The 17,893-nt window shown below is 35.4% G+C and overlaps 1 protein-coding gene across 4 annotated transcripts in view; it reads right to left on the minus strand.

Moving 5' to 3' along the window:
• Positions 1 to 13,694: 13,694 nt before the first annotated feature.
• Positions 13,695 to 17,893, minus strand: part of CCDC171 (coiled-coil domain containing 171) — a 422,806-nt gene continuing 418,607 nt past the window's right edge. For all 4 annotated transcript variants that reach the window (XM_031014903.3, XM_031014902.3, XM_055350793.2 and 1 more), the window contains one exon: positions 13,695 to 16,128. In XM_031014903.3, the coding sequence (XP_030870763.3) occupies positions 15,901 to 16,128 (228 nt within the window). In that variant the 3' untranslated portion in view covers positions 13,695 to 15,900. The remainder of the gene's footprint in view (positions 16,129 to 17,893) is intronic.

The raw sequence follows: 17,893 nt of genomic DNA on the forward strand, positions 1-17,893 counted from the left end.
GGATATTCAACCTGTATTTTGGAAATATGAACAACTTTTCATGTCAATATATGTAACTCCATCTCACTCCTTTAACAGATGTTATCATAGTTTAGTTAACAAGTCATGCCATTGAAGAACATTTATCTTCAGGATTTGGCTACTGCCAGCAAGGCTACAGTCAATCTTGTATTCATTTTTCTGGGAACTGATGTTTCAAATCTCTGTCCATTTTTAAATTAAAATGTTTATCTTTTTCATGCTTTTTTTTTACATTTGTTATAATATTGTTGCTTTTTCTTTCCAACTTTTATTTTAGGTTCAAGGGGTACATGTGCAGGTTTATTACATGGGTAAGTTGTGTCATGAGGGTTTGGTATACGGATGATTTTGTCACCCAGGTAATCAGCGTAATACCCAATAGGTAGTTTTTCAATCCTCACCCTCCTCCAATTTTTAGGAGTTCTTTAAATGCTAAAGAAATTAGTTCATTTTCTTATATGTGTGTTACAAATTTTTTCTCTACTTTGTTCATCATCTTTTGACATTTGCTAGTGGTGTTTTCTGTATAAAAGTTTGAAATTTGTGTATAGAAAATTTTTTTCAATATTTTCTGTTACAGATTTTAGGTGTGGAGTCTTGCCTAGAAATGCCTTCTCTATGCCAATATTATGAAAAACAAATCACCTATGTATATTTCTAGTACATTCATAGTTCTCATTTTTAAGTATTTACATATTTTATTTTCTGGAGTTTATTTCAGCATAAACAATGTAGGTTTTTTTTCTGGACAAATGCAAGTAATTCTAATGCCATGTATTAAAGGATACATCTTTCCCCACTGATTTGAAATATTACACCTTAAATTCTCATAATATTTCTATTACTACTTTACTTAATTACTACATTTCTCAGTCCCTTAGAATCCTTATAGAACCTGTGTTAATGACCATATATGAACAAACAAATGAGATAAACAACAGAATGGAAATAGTCATCTAAGAGTAAGTCAGCAGCAAAGTTCTTCAAGGTCCTAGTTACTTTTACAGAGTGCCATGTCTAAAGTTCAGTAAGTTGGTCTGCATCTCCAGCAGGTGCCAGGCAAACAAGTGAAAGGACAAGGATCTAGGGCAATCTGGGGTTTTGTTGCCCTCTTCGTATAAAATCTTTCCCATTACAGTTCTTGGATTTTTACGAGAGCATGTTAGTTTTTAATGAGCGCATAACTGAAGGAAGGCTTTGCACTTCAAAGCCTGTTGCTGTTACACCCGCTGCATTAGTAAAGTAAGTTCGGGGATCAGCTGGAAAGAGAACTTTAAGTGTCTTATGGCATCCCTCTGCAGCAAGACAGCCTTTCTGAAGGTGATTGCAGACAGACATGGTCCTGCATCTTTGAAGTATACTCAATGAAGAATCAATTCAGGAACTCACAGACACTAGTTATCAGCTTGTGTTTATTCACATCGCAGAGAAGGGTTTAATCAACGTAATACATATTGGTCAATTCTTTGCTTTTAAACTTTACCTTTTGCCTATCAGCAGATCAATATGTATTTTAATCTTCTTCTGTTTTAGAACTGATTTTAAGACTCACAGCAATGAGGCCCAGATTTCACAATCATTAATTGCCATTATCAGCCCCTTTTATTTCCTAAGCATCAGCAGTTTCTTAAAATTCCGCTTTCATTCCTTTACGAAGTTATCCCTTCTTGTTCATCATTTGGTTCTGTTGTGCCTTTCAACCAAGTACAGAGTTTATGACTAGCCAATAATGGGAAGAAAAAGAATGCCCTGCAAATTCTCCATTGATTAACCAGTCTATCTGACTTCATCAACAGCTGCACACAAAACTCAAATGGTCTGACCACTTCTTGATGAATGGTATCAAGTAATTCCAAAGCTCCAGGTGGGTCTGTCAAAGGGACTCATATTCATTTTTTCTATCTTTTAAATAAGTACTGAATTACCTCTGCCTCTCATGGGAAGATCAGAAATAAATAATAAATACATACTGAATTATCATCTTTGGGTGGTCAGTTATTCTACATATTACAGTACAACTTGTTTCTTCCTAAATTGTCAGTATTTTCTAGTATACCAAAAGTTGGAAAGTTGAAGAATCTGCCATTCCATTGCTGCCTGATTTGGGAAAGCCACTTAATCTCTCTAGGTCTTAATTTCCTTGTCTGTAAGGTAGTGTAACAATAGGTCATTTTTGGAAATTATGAGATAATCCGAATAATGTATTTTGCACAAAGCCTAGCTACCAGGACAAATGAGAAACTCAAAACCCAGATGAAGGACTGTCCCTGTTAACAGTGATGATACTGCTGCTGACTTGCAGATTAAAGTATAAGGCAGCAACTGAATGGAAGGGAGTAATCTGACTAAAGGATCAGTGTGTTCATACCTGCAAATGTATCTCGCACTTGAACCTTAGGAAGAAAAGGAATTTGTATGATTGGTCCAAAAAAAACCCTTTTCATTTGGTGTACTGCATTATTACTCAAGTAAGGTTATTTCCATTTGCCACATAATTATGGAGCCTCCCTTCCTGTGTGCCTCTTTGTAGACAGTGAAATGTTCCTCTGCTGTCTTTATAGAGTTTATTTTCTTCTAAACATAAAATTATAAATGTTCATTGTAGGAAATTTAGAAATTTATAAAAATATGAAGAAAATAAAAATTATTCATAATTCTACCACTGGTAGATATGTTTGATGCCTTTTCTCTCATATATGTACCAACACAGATATTTACATTATGTATAAATATAGAAATACATCAAAACTTTCATATAGAAATACTTCAAATTACCAATAGACTGGGCTCTGAAATGTAGATCCATTTGTGCAAAAGTCCATAGTGACTTTAAACTTAGCTCAATATCTGTTTTTGTTGAGAAGAATTGACCCATTTCTGCTCTGTTGTGAGACTTAGTTTCTATCTATGAAAATCTGTGACTGGAAAATTTATAGAGCAGATTTTGTATCCTATCCTTTTCATCAAATATCAAATCATGAGAACTTTGTAATGTTGATAAATATTCTATAAAACCATGATTCTCAATATTGCCTGATAGTCCATTAAATGAATGTAAGATTTACTGGACAATTTATTTACTAATGTATTTAAAATAACCCCATGACGCATATCACACAGAGAAATCTTACTCTAGCTCTCTAGTTATTTCCTCAGGAGAGATTTCTAGAAGTAGGATCAAAGATAATACACTTATTTAATAATTATGACATATATATGTATATACACACATATAAACATATATATATACACACACACATATAAACATATATATATATACACACACACACACACATATATGTACACACACACTCATATATATACATGGTCAAATGCTTCCCAGAAAGACTGTGCTTAATTACATACCTAACCCCATACCTAACCACAGTGACACTATTACCGGCACAAAGTTAGCATCATCTTTTAAGTCCTCTCTAATTAGGCATGAAGCTATATGCATCCACTGTGGTATGCTTTCTGAGGCCCGGAAGTCTATGCTTTCTCATTGACCACAACAGGCCTTAGGGCTCCAGATTATCTGTCAGACCTCACATTTGGTCCAGGGTCCATGGCTTCAGTGGCTTTACCTTCTTTCTTATCTTGTTGCCCACCTGGGCTCTATATTTCAAAGAAATACTGACCAGTTTTGCTTGATGTGAAACTATACTGTAGTCTATTCTGATACAGAGGACTACAGATGCTCCTGGTCTCTACTCTGCAGAGGAGTGGAAAGGGCTATTTATGCTGCCTCAATGGTTCTGGTGGGAAGATGGTTTTTAGCAGAGTTTCTGTTTTATCTACTTAAATTTCTTATCTAGCAGTTGGAGGTAAAATTGATACAGTAGTGCTGATTTCCAAATGCCAACACACACACACACACACACACACACACTCTCTCTCTCTCTCTCTCTCTCTATTTAGCTCTTGCCTCCCTACCTTGGGATGAACAAACACAAATAAATGCATTATTATAGATTTATTCTCATTGCAGGCAATCACATCCATCCCATTGAGCAGATTATTTAACTCCTTACACAATTATCTGGCAGCAGTGAAAGTGATTTCTCAAACAGTATGAAACACAACTGTTTATCCAGGAACAACTGCCTGTGAGACTTTGGGAGGAGAACTGAGGATCCCTTAAAAAGGTGCTAAGAACCTACTAGCCACTTGCCTAGATATTCCACATATGCTCCAGAGATTCTCTCTCTCTCTCTCACACACACACACACACACAACTGATCACAAAATCCACAATATAAACTGTACAAAATATGGGAAATACTGCATATTGCCAGGTCTGAAAACATTAAGAAGAGAGTATGAGAAATAAGTTAAAATAGTAAAATGTTTTTTAAAAAAAAGAAAAACAGATATTGCTAGAAAATTAAAGATACAGGAAAAAAGAGAAATGAAGAGCACTCCCATGTACTTGTCAGCTATTATGTTTCCAGTTCTCTGTGGCTGAATTTCATCAAGGGATAGAGAACTGGGGAAAAAGATTAAGCAGGAGGGTATAACCTTAAAAAATGTTCAGTATTTAACATTGGTTCTTCTGGAGAAGAACCTATCAAAAAAGTAGGAGGATAACCAGGATCATGTATTTTTATGAAAGCTAGAATAGGAGCTTCAAGAAGCAAACACAAGTCCATAGTTAAGTGCTGCACAAGAAATCCAGGGTAAGAAAGAACATGTTTCAGTGTGATTTTTTTTGTAGGAAGTGACCTTTAAGAGAGAATGGATGTTAATATTTGAGTGACTTTTCTGGAGATGCCCATTATTTTGACCTCACCCCTGCATCACCTTCTTGCAGAATCTACCCATGTCCCCCTTGGTCTCCCATTGTGTCTGCTGAACAGGTAGAATCCCATAGACCCCTTTCTCTCTGGACACAGAAGAGTTCAGGGAAATGAATCGTGAAGACTCTTTTAGGTTCTTAAACTGGAAAATTAAGTGAGTCGGTTTAAGAACCTAAAGTGGCCATGCCTGGATCATGTGGAAACTAGGCTGAGAGCACCAGTCAGTAGAAGGAAGGGAAGGAAGCAGAGGCACAGAAAGGCCCAGAGATCAGAGAGTAGACATCCCCAGGAACAGAAGAGAGGAGGCTGCATTACAAGAAAGAGACCCCTTGCTTCCTCCAGAGGCTGGGCTGCACTCCTGCCCTCAGGTTCCATGAATTATCCCTCTTTCCTTCCAGTAATTTTGAGTGGGATTTGGTGCCTCATCATCAAACTACCCCATCCGAGACAGTAACTACTGTGTGCCATTTGGCTGTGTGCTAAATACTCTATCACGTAATGCTTACAAGAGCTCAGCAAAGAAGGTATCATTATCTCCCTCTTCCCTGAGAGGAATCTGAGGTTCACGAGGTTAAATAACTTGCCTAAGGACACACAGCTGGTGAGTGAATACGGTTCTAAATTCTCACATCACTACGCTGGGCCATAAACACTAAACAAGCTCAATTACTGCTAATTGAAATTCTGAGAAGTTCTCAGAAGTCCATGAAGGCTATGTCTGTGCTATGATATCTTCCTCTGTATTAAATTATAAACATAACACCTTAATTTGCAGCACTCATACATCAGCCTTCAGTATGCTCCATACAGAGGAAGTATCTCAGAAAGAGCCAGAATCTTCTCAAAAGAAGTTTGCATTCTCCCAGTTCACGGAATAAACTACAACTACAATATGAACTTTATCACGGGTTCTTAGAGACTCTTAACAGAAGTATAAGCCTTTTCAGTTACTAAAAGAATTGAAAGCTTTTTACTGTTCATGAAAAAGACAAACTCCTCCCTTTCAAATTATTCTACTTTATAGTACAATTCCTTCTGGCTGGGAGGAGAACTTCAGACGCTTTTTCAAATAACCCTAGCCATTTAATCTGTACCTTTGGGAAGTCATGCTGAGAGTATATGGAAAAGAGACAGACAGAGCCAGAAGAAGGTGGGGGTGGAAAAGGGAAGGGAGAGGGTTATGGAAAAGAAAAGGTAAGACATTGTTTCTGAAGTAGTAAGAATCTCCCAGTTTTTCTGGCCTACTTTAAAATGAGCTGCGTATTTCTAACCACAAAAGAACATCTAACATTGTTTAGGTAGTTACAACTTAAAAAGCTTCTATATGTCTACTCCAGACAGATCTTTCCACTTATTTGTCATCCTCATCATACATAAATCAGCACTACTTATATTAATTAGACACTTTCACTGGAAGTTGAGATGCTCAGTCAGCTCAGACTATAACAAAATACCACAGACTGGGTTGCTTAAGCAATGAACATTTATTTCAGGAGGCTGGAAAGTCCAAAATCAAAGTGCTAGCTGATTTGATTCCTGACGAGAGCTCCCTTCCTAGCTTACAGAAAGCCACCTTCTCACTGTGTCCTTATGTGGTGGAGAAAGAGTGAGTGTTCTCTTTTTCTCTCTTCCTTTGCATATAAAGCCATTAATCCCATCAAGAGGACTCTCATGACCTCATCTAATCTGAAGTACCTCCCAAAGAGCCTATATCAAAATATTATCACATTGGGGGTTAGGGTTTTGATATGGTTTAGCTGTGTCCCCAGCCAAATCTCATCTTGAATTCCCATGTGTTGTGGGAGGTAACTGAATCATGGGGGCACGTCTTTCCTGGCTTTTCTCATGACAGTAAGTCTCACAATATCTGATGGTTATTATATGGGGGTTTTCCTGCATAAGCTCTCTCTCTTTGCCTGCTGCCATCCATGTAAGATGTGACTTGCTCTTCCTTGCCTTCCACCATGATTGTGAGGCTTCCCAACCACGTGGAACTGTAAGTTCAATTAAACCTCTTTCTTTTGTAAATTACTCAGTGTCTGGTATGTCTTTATCAGCAGTATGAAAACGGACTAATACAGGTTTCTATATACAAATTGGGGGGGCAGGGCAGGGTTGGGGGGACACAATTCAGTACATAGCAGGTGCTTTGAAATAGTTATTAAAAAAAAAAACCAAATGAGCAACACCCAAGAATATCAACCATGACATTATAACAGAATATATGCCCAGGTATTATAGAATGGTAAATCTTAGACAAATGCCAAGGACCTTCTTCTATAGCTTGAAAGGGTTGAAGAACAGATCTGTACACATGGTTTGGGGCTATGAAAGATGGCTTTTAAGAAATCAATTAAAGTAGGTCTCCACTGAGAGAAAACCCTAATTATAAAGCATGGGCCTGGGGAGAGCAGAGAGACCATACATGCAGGCTATTGTCTCAGAAATAGAACTTGGATGCTGAGGGTGCTGAGAGGGAGGAGAGCTGCTGAACCCCCTTTCTGAACCATTTGCTGGAGAGATCACTGGGGCTAGGGGGACCTTAAGAAATCTGACTTGAGTCCAACTTAAGAATTAGTTCTGGGACCTTTTAAGTCTTGCAAATAACATGTAATTTCCAAAGTCCAGTTGTTGTTTGAATTCGGGGGCAGATTATTCCTGTTTCTGAAAAACCACTTTAGTAAACCACTTCAGAAACTTTTGGTTCTACAAAGGTAAAGTCAAGATCCTAATTTGAAATAGAAAATTTCCAGAAAACATTAGATGCTTTGTATTATTATATCTAAAACTCTTTTCTTTCCAGTCTTAATATTTTTACTCTCTATGATAGAATTCCCTTCAGTTATTCTCAAGTCCTTATTAAGTTTTGCCAAATACTACAGCCTTGTTTAGGTAAAGAGATTAAATAATGAAAAACTGTTAAAATGGTAAATTTTATGTTATGTATATTTTACCACAATTAAAAAGATTTCTTTAATAATAAAAAAAAAATTCCCACAAAGAAAAGCTCAGGCCCAGATGAATTCACTAATAAATTCTAAGTATGTTCAAAAAATTAACATTAACCCTTCCCAAACTCTTTAAAAAAACAGAAGAGAAGGGATAATTTCCCAATTCATTCTATGAGCCCAGTATTAGCCTAATACTAGATAAAGATATCACAAGAAAACTTCAAACCAATACTCCTTATTTTCAGAGATGCAAAATCTCCAACAAATCCTAGGAAACTGAATCCAGAAACATGAAAAAAAAGATTACATACCACACCATGACCAAATGAGATTTATCCCAGGAAGGCAAGATTGGTTTAACGTGTGAAAATCAATCAATGTAAGACATCATATTAATAGAATACAGGACAAAAACCACATGATCATCTCAATAGATACAGAAAAAATATTTGACAAATTGAAACACCCTTCTGTGATAAAAAAACAGCCAACAAAACTAAAAATTGAAGGGAACATCTTCAACCTGATAAAGGGCATCTACGAAAATCCAATTGCTAATGTCACACTTCATGGTATAAGACTTGATGCTTTCCCCTAAGATCAGGAACATGACAAGTATATTCACTCTTGCTACTACTACTCAACATTGTACTGAAGATTATAGCTGAGACAATTTGGTAAGAAGAAGAAACGAAAGGCATTTAGATTAGAAAAGAAGTAAAACTGTGTCTATTTGCAGATGACACCACTTTGTCTATAGAAAAATACTAAGAAATTCACACCACAAAACTATTTGAATTAAAAAGCTGGAAATAAATCAAAAGTCAATTAAATGGTGAATGAATAAACAAAATGTGGTCTATTCATATAGTGGAATATTATTCCACTTGAAAAGGAATGAAGCAGATACACGGTACCGTATGAACAAACCTGGAAAATGTTAAGTCTCATTGAAGGAAGCCAGATAAAAATAGCAATACATATTGTTCTATTTACATGACATGTACAAAAATAGGCAAATCCATAGAGATAGAAAGTAGATTATGGTCACCAGGGGATAGAGGATTGGGGAATGGAAAGTGATTGCCAATGGGTACAGAGCTCCTCTTTGGGGTAATACAAATGTTCTGGAATTAGATGGTGAAAATTGTTCATCTTTGTGAAATATGTGAAAAACTGTGGATTGTATACTTTAAAAGGATATATTGTATGTTACGTGAATTATATTTTAATAAAGCTGTACTTTTTAAAAAATATATATGTATGTGCTCTACCCTAGGTGTTTGAATTCTTATCTGAATTGTTGTGAAGCAGATAAATCTAGTCAAAGGGTGATTGCCAATTTTGAAAGCTATTTAGACATACAGTGATACAGGGTTTCTACTCTGATTAACTTCATATTCAGGAAAATCAACGTTGGACTTCCTCAAAATTGTCTCTTAGGAAGAACAGGGATTCTGCCTCCCCACAGATTAAAGAGAGCAAAAAGCCCAAGCGGGACACTGAAGCTGATGATGACCTCCATGTGCCAGGACTCTTCTGTGTAGCCCCACCTGTCGTGCACCAGTCACACACATTATGATGTAGTTTGTGCCCTCTTGGACCCATGAACACTTCAGTAAGAACACCGCCACCATTCGTTATTAGAAAGCATTTTTAATTGTGACTGTGAATGAGAACTCTGCTTCATAGGAATCTCTCTAAATAGTCTTCAGAGCACATATTTAGACTAATACTCCTCAGCCCAAGGAAAACTGAAGTGGTGCTTCTGTAACCACAGAAGCATTTACAATGAGTTCAATAGTCAGTAGTACATCAAAGTCACCAGAATGAACTGATGTCTTTAAACCTCAGGTCCTAAATGATTTGCAGGGAGTGTCTACGTTCCAAAGCTTTCCATGTGCACTTCTACTGCCTAAGCCTTCTACTTTTAAACCAGAAGTAAACTTAGAAAAAGAAAATGTATTTTGGTTACTGTTTGAAGAAAAAGGCAAAAATGAGATGTCCTATTATATAGCCTGTAATTATTTCTTTTACAGTTCTTTTTACTAGGCATCCAATACAATTCCATTCATCCTAGATCACATTTAAGATTTTCCTCTTATATAGACACCCAAAACACCGAAGGGGTCTACTGAAGACAGGTCACCTTATATTCTTGTCATGGTGAATGTTTATGAATAGCTCTTAACCTGTCAGATGAGTCTTCTTCAGATCTAAATAAGCCTTCCTATTTTACGTAGTTTCCTATAGCCGCACAACATTTCTGGAGCCGCTTCACTGGGAGGACTCTGTCAACAATCAGCATTTCACTGGCATTAACATGCAATAAAAGACAATGAACCATGACTCAATTAAACCACAAAAAAACTGTCTTCAGATAACATTAACCCAGTAGTTTTCAAAGCTTTATATGTTGTAGGGCTTCTGTTGCCTAACATTAAGGTCAGCGCTTTAAAAACATATGCCTAAGCATCAAACACACCTACACAGAAGATGATTTAGAGGAAGGAGCAAAACTCTGTTTTGATTTATCTCCTTCCCATACTATATCCAGAGATTTTAAACTTAGAGTATGTGATATCAATTAGGTATCACTACTGCAAAGAGTAAGAACACATTTTCCCATCGCAACGTCCATGGAAATGTAATTTGCCCACAAGATACAGTTAGGGAGACCTTTAGATTCTGATTTGTTTAAAACAACAACTAAAAAAGATTATGCAGGGGGAGGTTCAGAAAAAATATGTAGGCATCCATAATATGAACTAACAGGACATCTGATATCTGGATATGTCAATCAACACATTCTACAGCCAGAAAAGTGTCTCGTAATAAAATTGCTAAGGTATAAGAAAAAAGATGCAGCTCTTCTAATATGTAAATTTACACATTTATGTCTCACTTAACCAGGAGGACTGGAGGAATGGAGGGGTTTCTTACAGAACCAGAGGCTTTATTTTTCTTTTCTTTGCTTGGCTGTACTTGCAATATTTAACACTCTAGGTTTAAATCTTCAATATTTTAGGTTTGATCACATTTAACACTTAAGTCATTTCAATTAAAATTGCTCTCCTTTCTCTCATTAAATTAAACCATCAGGAAAAATTATATGCTTTCACCAAAGTAAAGACAAAATGGATTCACATATTACATTGTAAAAATTTTAGAAGATTTCCTTGTTGAATAAAATTATTAAAATTATCTCACTTCAATTATAACAAAAGGCAGGGAGAAATGACCAGGAAATGCTCTGGCATTTTCTTTTAAATATATTTAAATATATAATTTAATTTAAATTATATAATTCATAAATTCCCTATCGTTATTTTAAGCTGTGATTAATATAAATTCATTCAAGATTCAATTTCTTTTGTAAGAAAGCTATTAAAATATGCCAACCAAAATGGAATAAAATAAAAACAATCATTTAAAGTAGATCTTTAAGATATTTAAGGCATCTTTTTAAAACTGTAGGAATTAAAATATACAATGAAATCACAGGTTAATCGAAGAATTATCAAAAGTTATGGCAATAGAGTGTGACTCTATGCTGGCCCAATATAATCACTGTTTATTATATTTAGAAGCCATGAATATAAAATGGAAACCAAAAAGAATTTGAAAATTCAAGTTATGAAGGCAATTATTACGGATAATTTAAAAGAAAGAACATTTTTTCTGTTTGCTAATATTAAAAGATTAACATATTAATCTTTTAAAAAAATTACTAAACGTTTACTGGTGTATTAGTTTCCTTCGGTGGCTGTGACATATTGCCACAAATTACCACAAATTTGTGGCTTAAAGCAGGACAAATGTATTCTCTTACAATCCTGGAGGCTCTGAGAGGAGAATCCATTTCCTTGCCTCTTTCTGCTTCTAGCACCGCCCTGAAAGCCTTAAGTCTGGACTCTGCCTCCATCTTCACAGCACATCACTTCAACTTCGGCTTCCATCATCGTATCACCTTTTCCTCTCCATAGTCAAACTAACCCCTGCACCTCCCTCTCTTACAAAGATACCTCCTATTGCATTTAGAGCACACCCAGCTAATCCAGGATAATCTCCCGATCTCAGGATTCTTAACTTAATCACCCCTGCAAAATCCCTTTGCCGTAGACGGTAACATTCACAGGTTCCAGTGATTAGTATTATGGACATCTCGTATGGCCATTATTCAGCCTACTACACTAGTCCAGAAAATATATTTTTAAATCTTTATCCTAGGAGTTACACAAGTGAATGCTTTATTGATCAGCTTTATTTGGCATATGTCATTATTTTCCATTGGGAAGTAATAGCATGGTCAAGCTGACTCACCATCAGTACCTCTCAACAGAGACTCTGCTTCTGAGAGTATCTGTGTGGTCTTTTGGCCAAGCTAGAGACACTGGGCAACACAGTGAGGGTGGTGTTTCCTTTGAAAGATAGACACAAACTTCACAGTTACTGTTTACATAAATAGTGCTAGTATGTATGTATTTTGTTTTGTCTAATCAACTCATAAGAAATCTAGATTTCAAACCAAAACATACTTATCGAAATTATTCCTAGCTGGTCAGGAAAATTAAAAAAAAATTTTTTTTCTCTTTAAAAAGTGTTAATTATTTCTGGAAGGCAGGACTAGCAGTGTTTCAAAATAATGTGGACTTTGGAATTGCAGCTCTAGGCTTACTAATTCCTAGGTTATGTATGATCTTTGGTAGCCAAAAGCTTAACATTTTTGATCCTCAGTTATTCATGTCTAAAATGGTGATGCAAACACCTATGCTAGAGGTTTGTTGTGAGATCATTAGTTTTGCTATAATAACTGGCATAAAACAGTTGCTTGATAAATATTATCTTCCACCTTTTATATTAGAAAACTTGTCTATAAAAAGTGCACAGTGAGTGCACAGTGGTACGCATCTGTAGTCCCTGGTACTCAGGAGGCTGAGGTGGGAGGATCACTTGAGCCCAGGAGTTCAAGACTGGCCTGGGCAACGTTGTGAGAGCCCATCTCTTAAAAAAAGAATAAGTGCACAGTGAAATAGGATCAACTTACTATTGTTCAGTATGGTCTACAGAATGAATTCAGACAACTGGTAAATAAAGTAATATGAAAATACTAATAATCTCATTAAACATTCAATAATAGCATATGTCATAAATAGGAAATAGGAAATAGAGTTGCTAAGTTTAATAAGAGTCAGATATTTGGTAAATTAAAGTGATCATTCTATTTAAAAGGTTATTTATTTATGTCATTAAGTTATCACTGAACTGGCAATTTTTGCAATCCTAAACCTCTTTGTTTTTATATTATGTCATTCCAAAATACATGTATTAAAAAATGTTGGCAACTCCTCAATATGTAAGTGTGACTCAGGTATCAGAACAATAACTTTAAGAATTAATAGTGATAGGTGGTATAGGTGTGTTTCTAGATCACAGAAAGTTAGTAGGAAAATCCACATTCTGAAGTGTAAAGTAAAACTTCCTTTCCTCTACAAAAATATTTGAAGTCATTATCCTGAGATATGTCTACTCTATACATCATTCTTAAAAAGATAAAGAAGCTGATAGAGCAACTGTCCTTGCCGACACAACAGAGATCTCAAATATGCAGCAATTGGTCACTAAGGTGCTTAGAAGCAGTCTAGAGTTTCTCAGATCTCCATAGGATATGTCATTAAATCTTCTCCTCCTGCTGGGTCTGACTTCTGGGAAAAAAGCATATGGTATAAATATTACTATATTTGGTAGTGAATACTAATGATCGCTCAGGAGGTTCATCCTTCAGTTTCTATGGCCTTTAGCATCTAGTTGCTTATAAATGTGACATGCTTTGATTTGATTTAATCATAATTTATGAATTTTGAATTTATGGTTCAGAATTCACTGTACAAAATGTACCTGTAAAGTTAGATACCCATATATATGGAGACACATACACATTTATTTTTGGAGTTATCCCATTAACAGATTATAAAATTAAGGCAAGAAGACCAAGGCCTTTCCAAGGCACATTTTACAAAGCTGCTTGTTCCTCTAAAATCAGTAGGATCTGAAAACAGATTCACCACAAGCATACACACACACAAACACTTAGACATAGAGGTTACATATAGTAACATTGTTCTTCTCTAGTGAGAATTGTAAGCTCAGTGATATCACATGAACTAAAAAATTGTCTGTCAATTTCTGTATGAACAATATCCTAATCATTGTGTGGAACAGCAGAGAAAGGTGTTCTGAAATGTGCAGAAATTATATGATCTGTATAAAAACAATAAATAGCACTTCCATGTTATAATAAATTTGCAAGTTGAATCTCATACAGGTCATGTCACACAGGTCATATTAAAAATAATTCCAAGGAAAGAATTAAGAGAAATTTGGTTAAAGATATAATTTTACTCCATATAAGCTTTCTAAAGTTTTATATAAAGCTAATTATAGTGGTTCAGTATTACAAGAATAGGATGTGTTACACAGTACGACAGTAATACTGCTGTGTTCCCTCAGATGGCATAAATCACTTGGCTAATTTGGCTACTAATAAATAGTTAGTATAAAATCTTATTTACCAAGGCCAATAAAAAAAATTCTCAGCAGTTGGGTATATTTGAATCAAATGTCACTGTAAAGATAAGACAAAAAAACTTCTGTAATACATACTGTTATATTCTAACGTATCCATAATGAAAGATTCCATAATGAAAAATAATATAAAAAATAGATTATGTATCAAGACTCTTTGTCAAAAGCTATAGTTCACATCAGAAGTTAATAGCACTAGGGAGTTAAATGATTAATACAAAAACAAATTCTTACTACAAATATTCTTTTGTTCGTCACTTACCATGATGCAAACTGCAAGGATTTAACCTTTAAGGGTTAAAGGGTTTAATCAATGTCAATGTCTGATCTTCTGAAGGCGATAAAGAACAGTCTGTCTAGCGATACCCAACAGAACATCACTTTGTCAAGCCACAAAGCACCCAAAAGCTTGTCAAGTAAGTTACCAGAAACCTCTTTGTGGTTAGAACTCAGCTCCTTCCTGCTTGACCTATTATTTGATATTTGACCACTTGGTTGCAAGACACTTGCTCTTTCTAGCTGAAATGTCACTGGGGCATCTTGTCAGCTCCCCGACATCTCGGCCTGACATACAATTTTACTTTTGTGTGCTACAAGGCAGAAAATGCAGGGCAATGGCCTTGTTTTAAATTCTGTCAGCATCAAAGATGGGCGTCACTCTTGGGTCCTACCAACAACAAAAACAAAAAAGGAGTCTATTTTGAAGGTCAAAACAGCCATTACCTTGAAGTTTTTCAGCTTATACTAAATATATTACCTGCTATCCTAGTGTGGGAACTGTCCTTATGAAGTGCCTAAACATACCACAGAAATCCTCCAGCACAATTGCTCTACTTTCTTATCAAATGCAGACTTGACTTGCTAAAAGAATGAGTTTTCAATGCCTTCAGGGACCAGATTCAGCAGTTAACTTAACTTGTTCAAATGGGCAAGTGGTATCATGTAGCTTTACAAGGAGCAACCTGACCTTCTCACATTGACCAGGAGTGACATTACTGTGCAGGAGGAGAAGCAGTCACATCATTTCTGTTTTGCACAACCTGCTTAAAGTTTGCAACTAAATGCTTGTCTTCAGTTGAGCTGACAAGAGAGAAGAGGGGGCTCAGTGAACCATGGCCAGGCTGCCATGAAATGACAGGAATCATTGGCATACATTTCAAATAGCTCTCTCAATCCTATTAAAGCATTGCAGTCCTGCTTTAAAATAGACAAGTATGAAACAACTTTGATAGATAGAGACTAAAATGGCTTATTGATTTTTTTAAGTCTAAGGGAAATTACCCAAAATGTGTCATTCCTTAACATTTAAAAATATGTTACATAAAAATGAGCAACTGTGATAATAAATAAAACTTGGAGAGAAAAAAGTTGGCTATTTCCTTATTCAAGGAGACAGAGCTACCAGAATACATCAAGATATCGCACAAATTTTTTAAATCCACTGCCACTTCTGCTGAAACAAAAGTCAACTGATAAGAAAATTCCCATTCAAAACAATTTTAATTGTACTGTTAACTCTTCCTCCATTTTTTAATTTCATGAAGTCATAATCCAATCTGAGTTGGTCTGTTGGCATTAGCAGACATAGTCACTGGAGAGGAGTGAGATGATGTCAGAGCATGGGGCACAGTATTTATAAACGTCTCCTTTAAGAAAGTGTAAGTAGTATCAAGTTCAGCTTTCAATGGTAAGAAATCCCCAATACCAGTTGTGTCAGCAGGAAGAGGAGCTCTTGAAGGAATGGAGAGATTTGAATGGTCTCGTGATCCTATCTGTGACATACAAAAGAAAAAAATAATAAACATAGAGTTGAAAACTCTCAAATAGAGCCTAAAACCATAAACAGGCAAGTAGACTAATAATCATTATAATATAAAAATGAGATGGAAATTACTATTTCAATAATCTACACGAGAATATATAAATAGTAAATTATTTATCAAGTGTGACTGAATCCCTTATTTACTCTTTTACGAACTTTTCTAGACAACAGGAATTTGTCTAAACACTAAATCTTTGTGTAAAACTTTTTATAAAGTTATTATATCAGAGAGTCAATACAATCAGGGATTTTTACCTTGACTTCAGTCCATTGGCAATTTACAGAAACCGATGCTAATAGCATTTATTTCATTATGCTATAAAATAAGTGCCATATAATATGGAAGATTAGATTACTTAGAAAATAAACTATGAGTATTTATGTTTTTTAAATCTATCCATTTTACTTATTTGACAAAAGTAGCACAAAGTAAAATAAGCCAATCCCAGTGACCTCTAGAAAATGGCATACTAAGATACAAAATTCTAATGAGAACTCTTTGGCTTTACTTTAATAATAATGCCACCACCCTGTTTTTTCTTTCAACTTTATTATTTTAGGTTCAGGGGTACACGTGCAGATTTGTTACATGGGTAATTCTTGATTTAAGTCACTGAGGTACGGTGTACAAATGATCCCATCAGCCAGGTGGTGAGCACAGTCCCCGAGTGGTAGTTCTTCAACCCTCTCCCACTCTCATAGTCCCTGGTGCTCAGTGTCTATTGTTTCCATCTTTAAGTCCATGATACCACCCTGTTTTGATGAAGACTATTATAAATATTTAGAAATCACATGTCAAAATAAGGGAATGAAAATAATTTGTCATATATTTGAGAACACTGATGGTATCCAGAAATTGTTGGAAATTAAACTTAAAAATGCCACAAAGTCATGAAATATTGGACAATAGAATTAATATTTTGATAAAGCTGCTCCTTTAAGCCTTAAGTGACGTCAGTATCTAGTAGTTAATATTTAACATGAAGAAGTCTTAGCAGTAAAGCAGGTAAGTATTACGACATTTAAAGATGGCAGGAAAATAGTGATCAATTGTATGACATAATTTTCCAGATTCCCACAAAATAAATGTTGCTGAAATAACAAGTCTGGTTATAAGTATCTCCAGTAAAAATCATACTCTATATTGCAGGGTTAAAAAAAAAAACTTTTTAGTAGATCCTCTTACAGTTTTGATAACAAAATAATGTAAACTATAAGGTCTGCTTTATTATGTCATGTTATACAAAACTGTTCCTACATGTAAAAACAAGAGGGAAGCTTATCACTGGCTTTAGGAACGTATTAGAAATTCAACTGTTGTATGTGTTACCATTTTTGTGGATTTTTTTAAAACTACAACTGGAGAAAAAATCAATATCTGCATCTAACACCTAGTTCAGCAATTTTCTTTGATCTTTGTTCTTTTGATTTCCTGATACTCTACTGCAGGCCAATAGCTGACGGAAATCATCTCTTTTTATACTGGAAGTTAGAAAACACCTAAAATGGTCACTTGAAATAGCTCTATGAAGGACAAGGTTTCCCAGTGGAAGGAAAACAACTTCCAAAATCATGTGTTGACCCTGATTAGTAGTATTAATGAGGTTTTGCTTGCAGAACCTTAATGCTGGGCCTGATCATCTCACCTCAGAACCTGAACAGAGGCATCTCATTACATCAGAGGCTAGAGGTGTACACACCTGCATTTTTACTGC

Source organism: Gorilla gorilla, chromosome 13 (assembly GCF_029281585.2).
Source record: "Gorilla gorilla gorilla isolate KB3781 chromosome 13, NHGRI_mGorGor1-v2.1_pri, whole genome shotgun sequence".
NCBI lineage: Eukaryota > Metazoa > Chordata > Mammalia > Primates > Hominidae > Gorilla > Gorilla gorilla.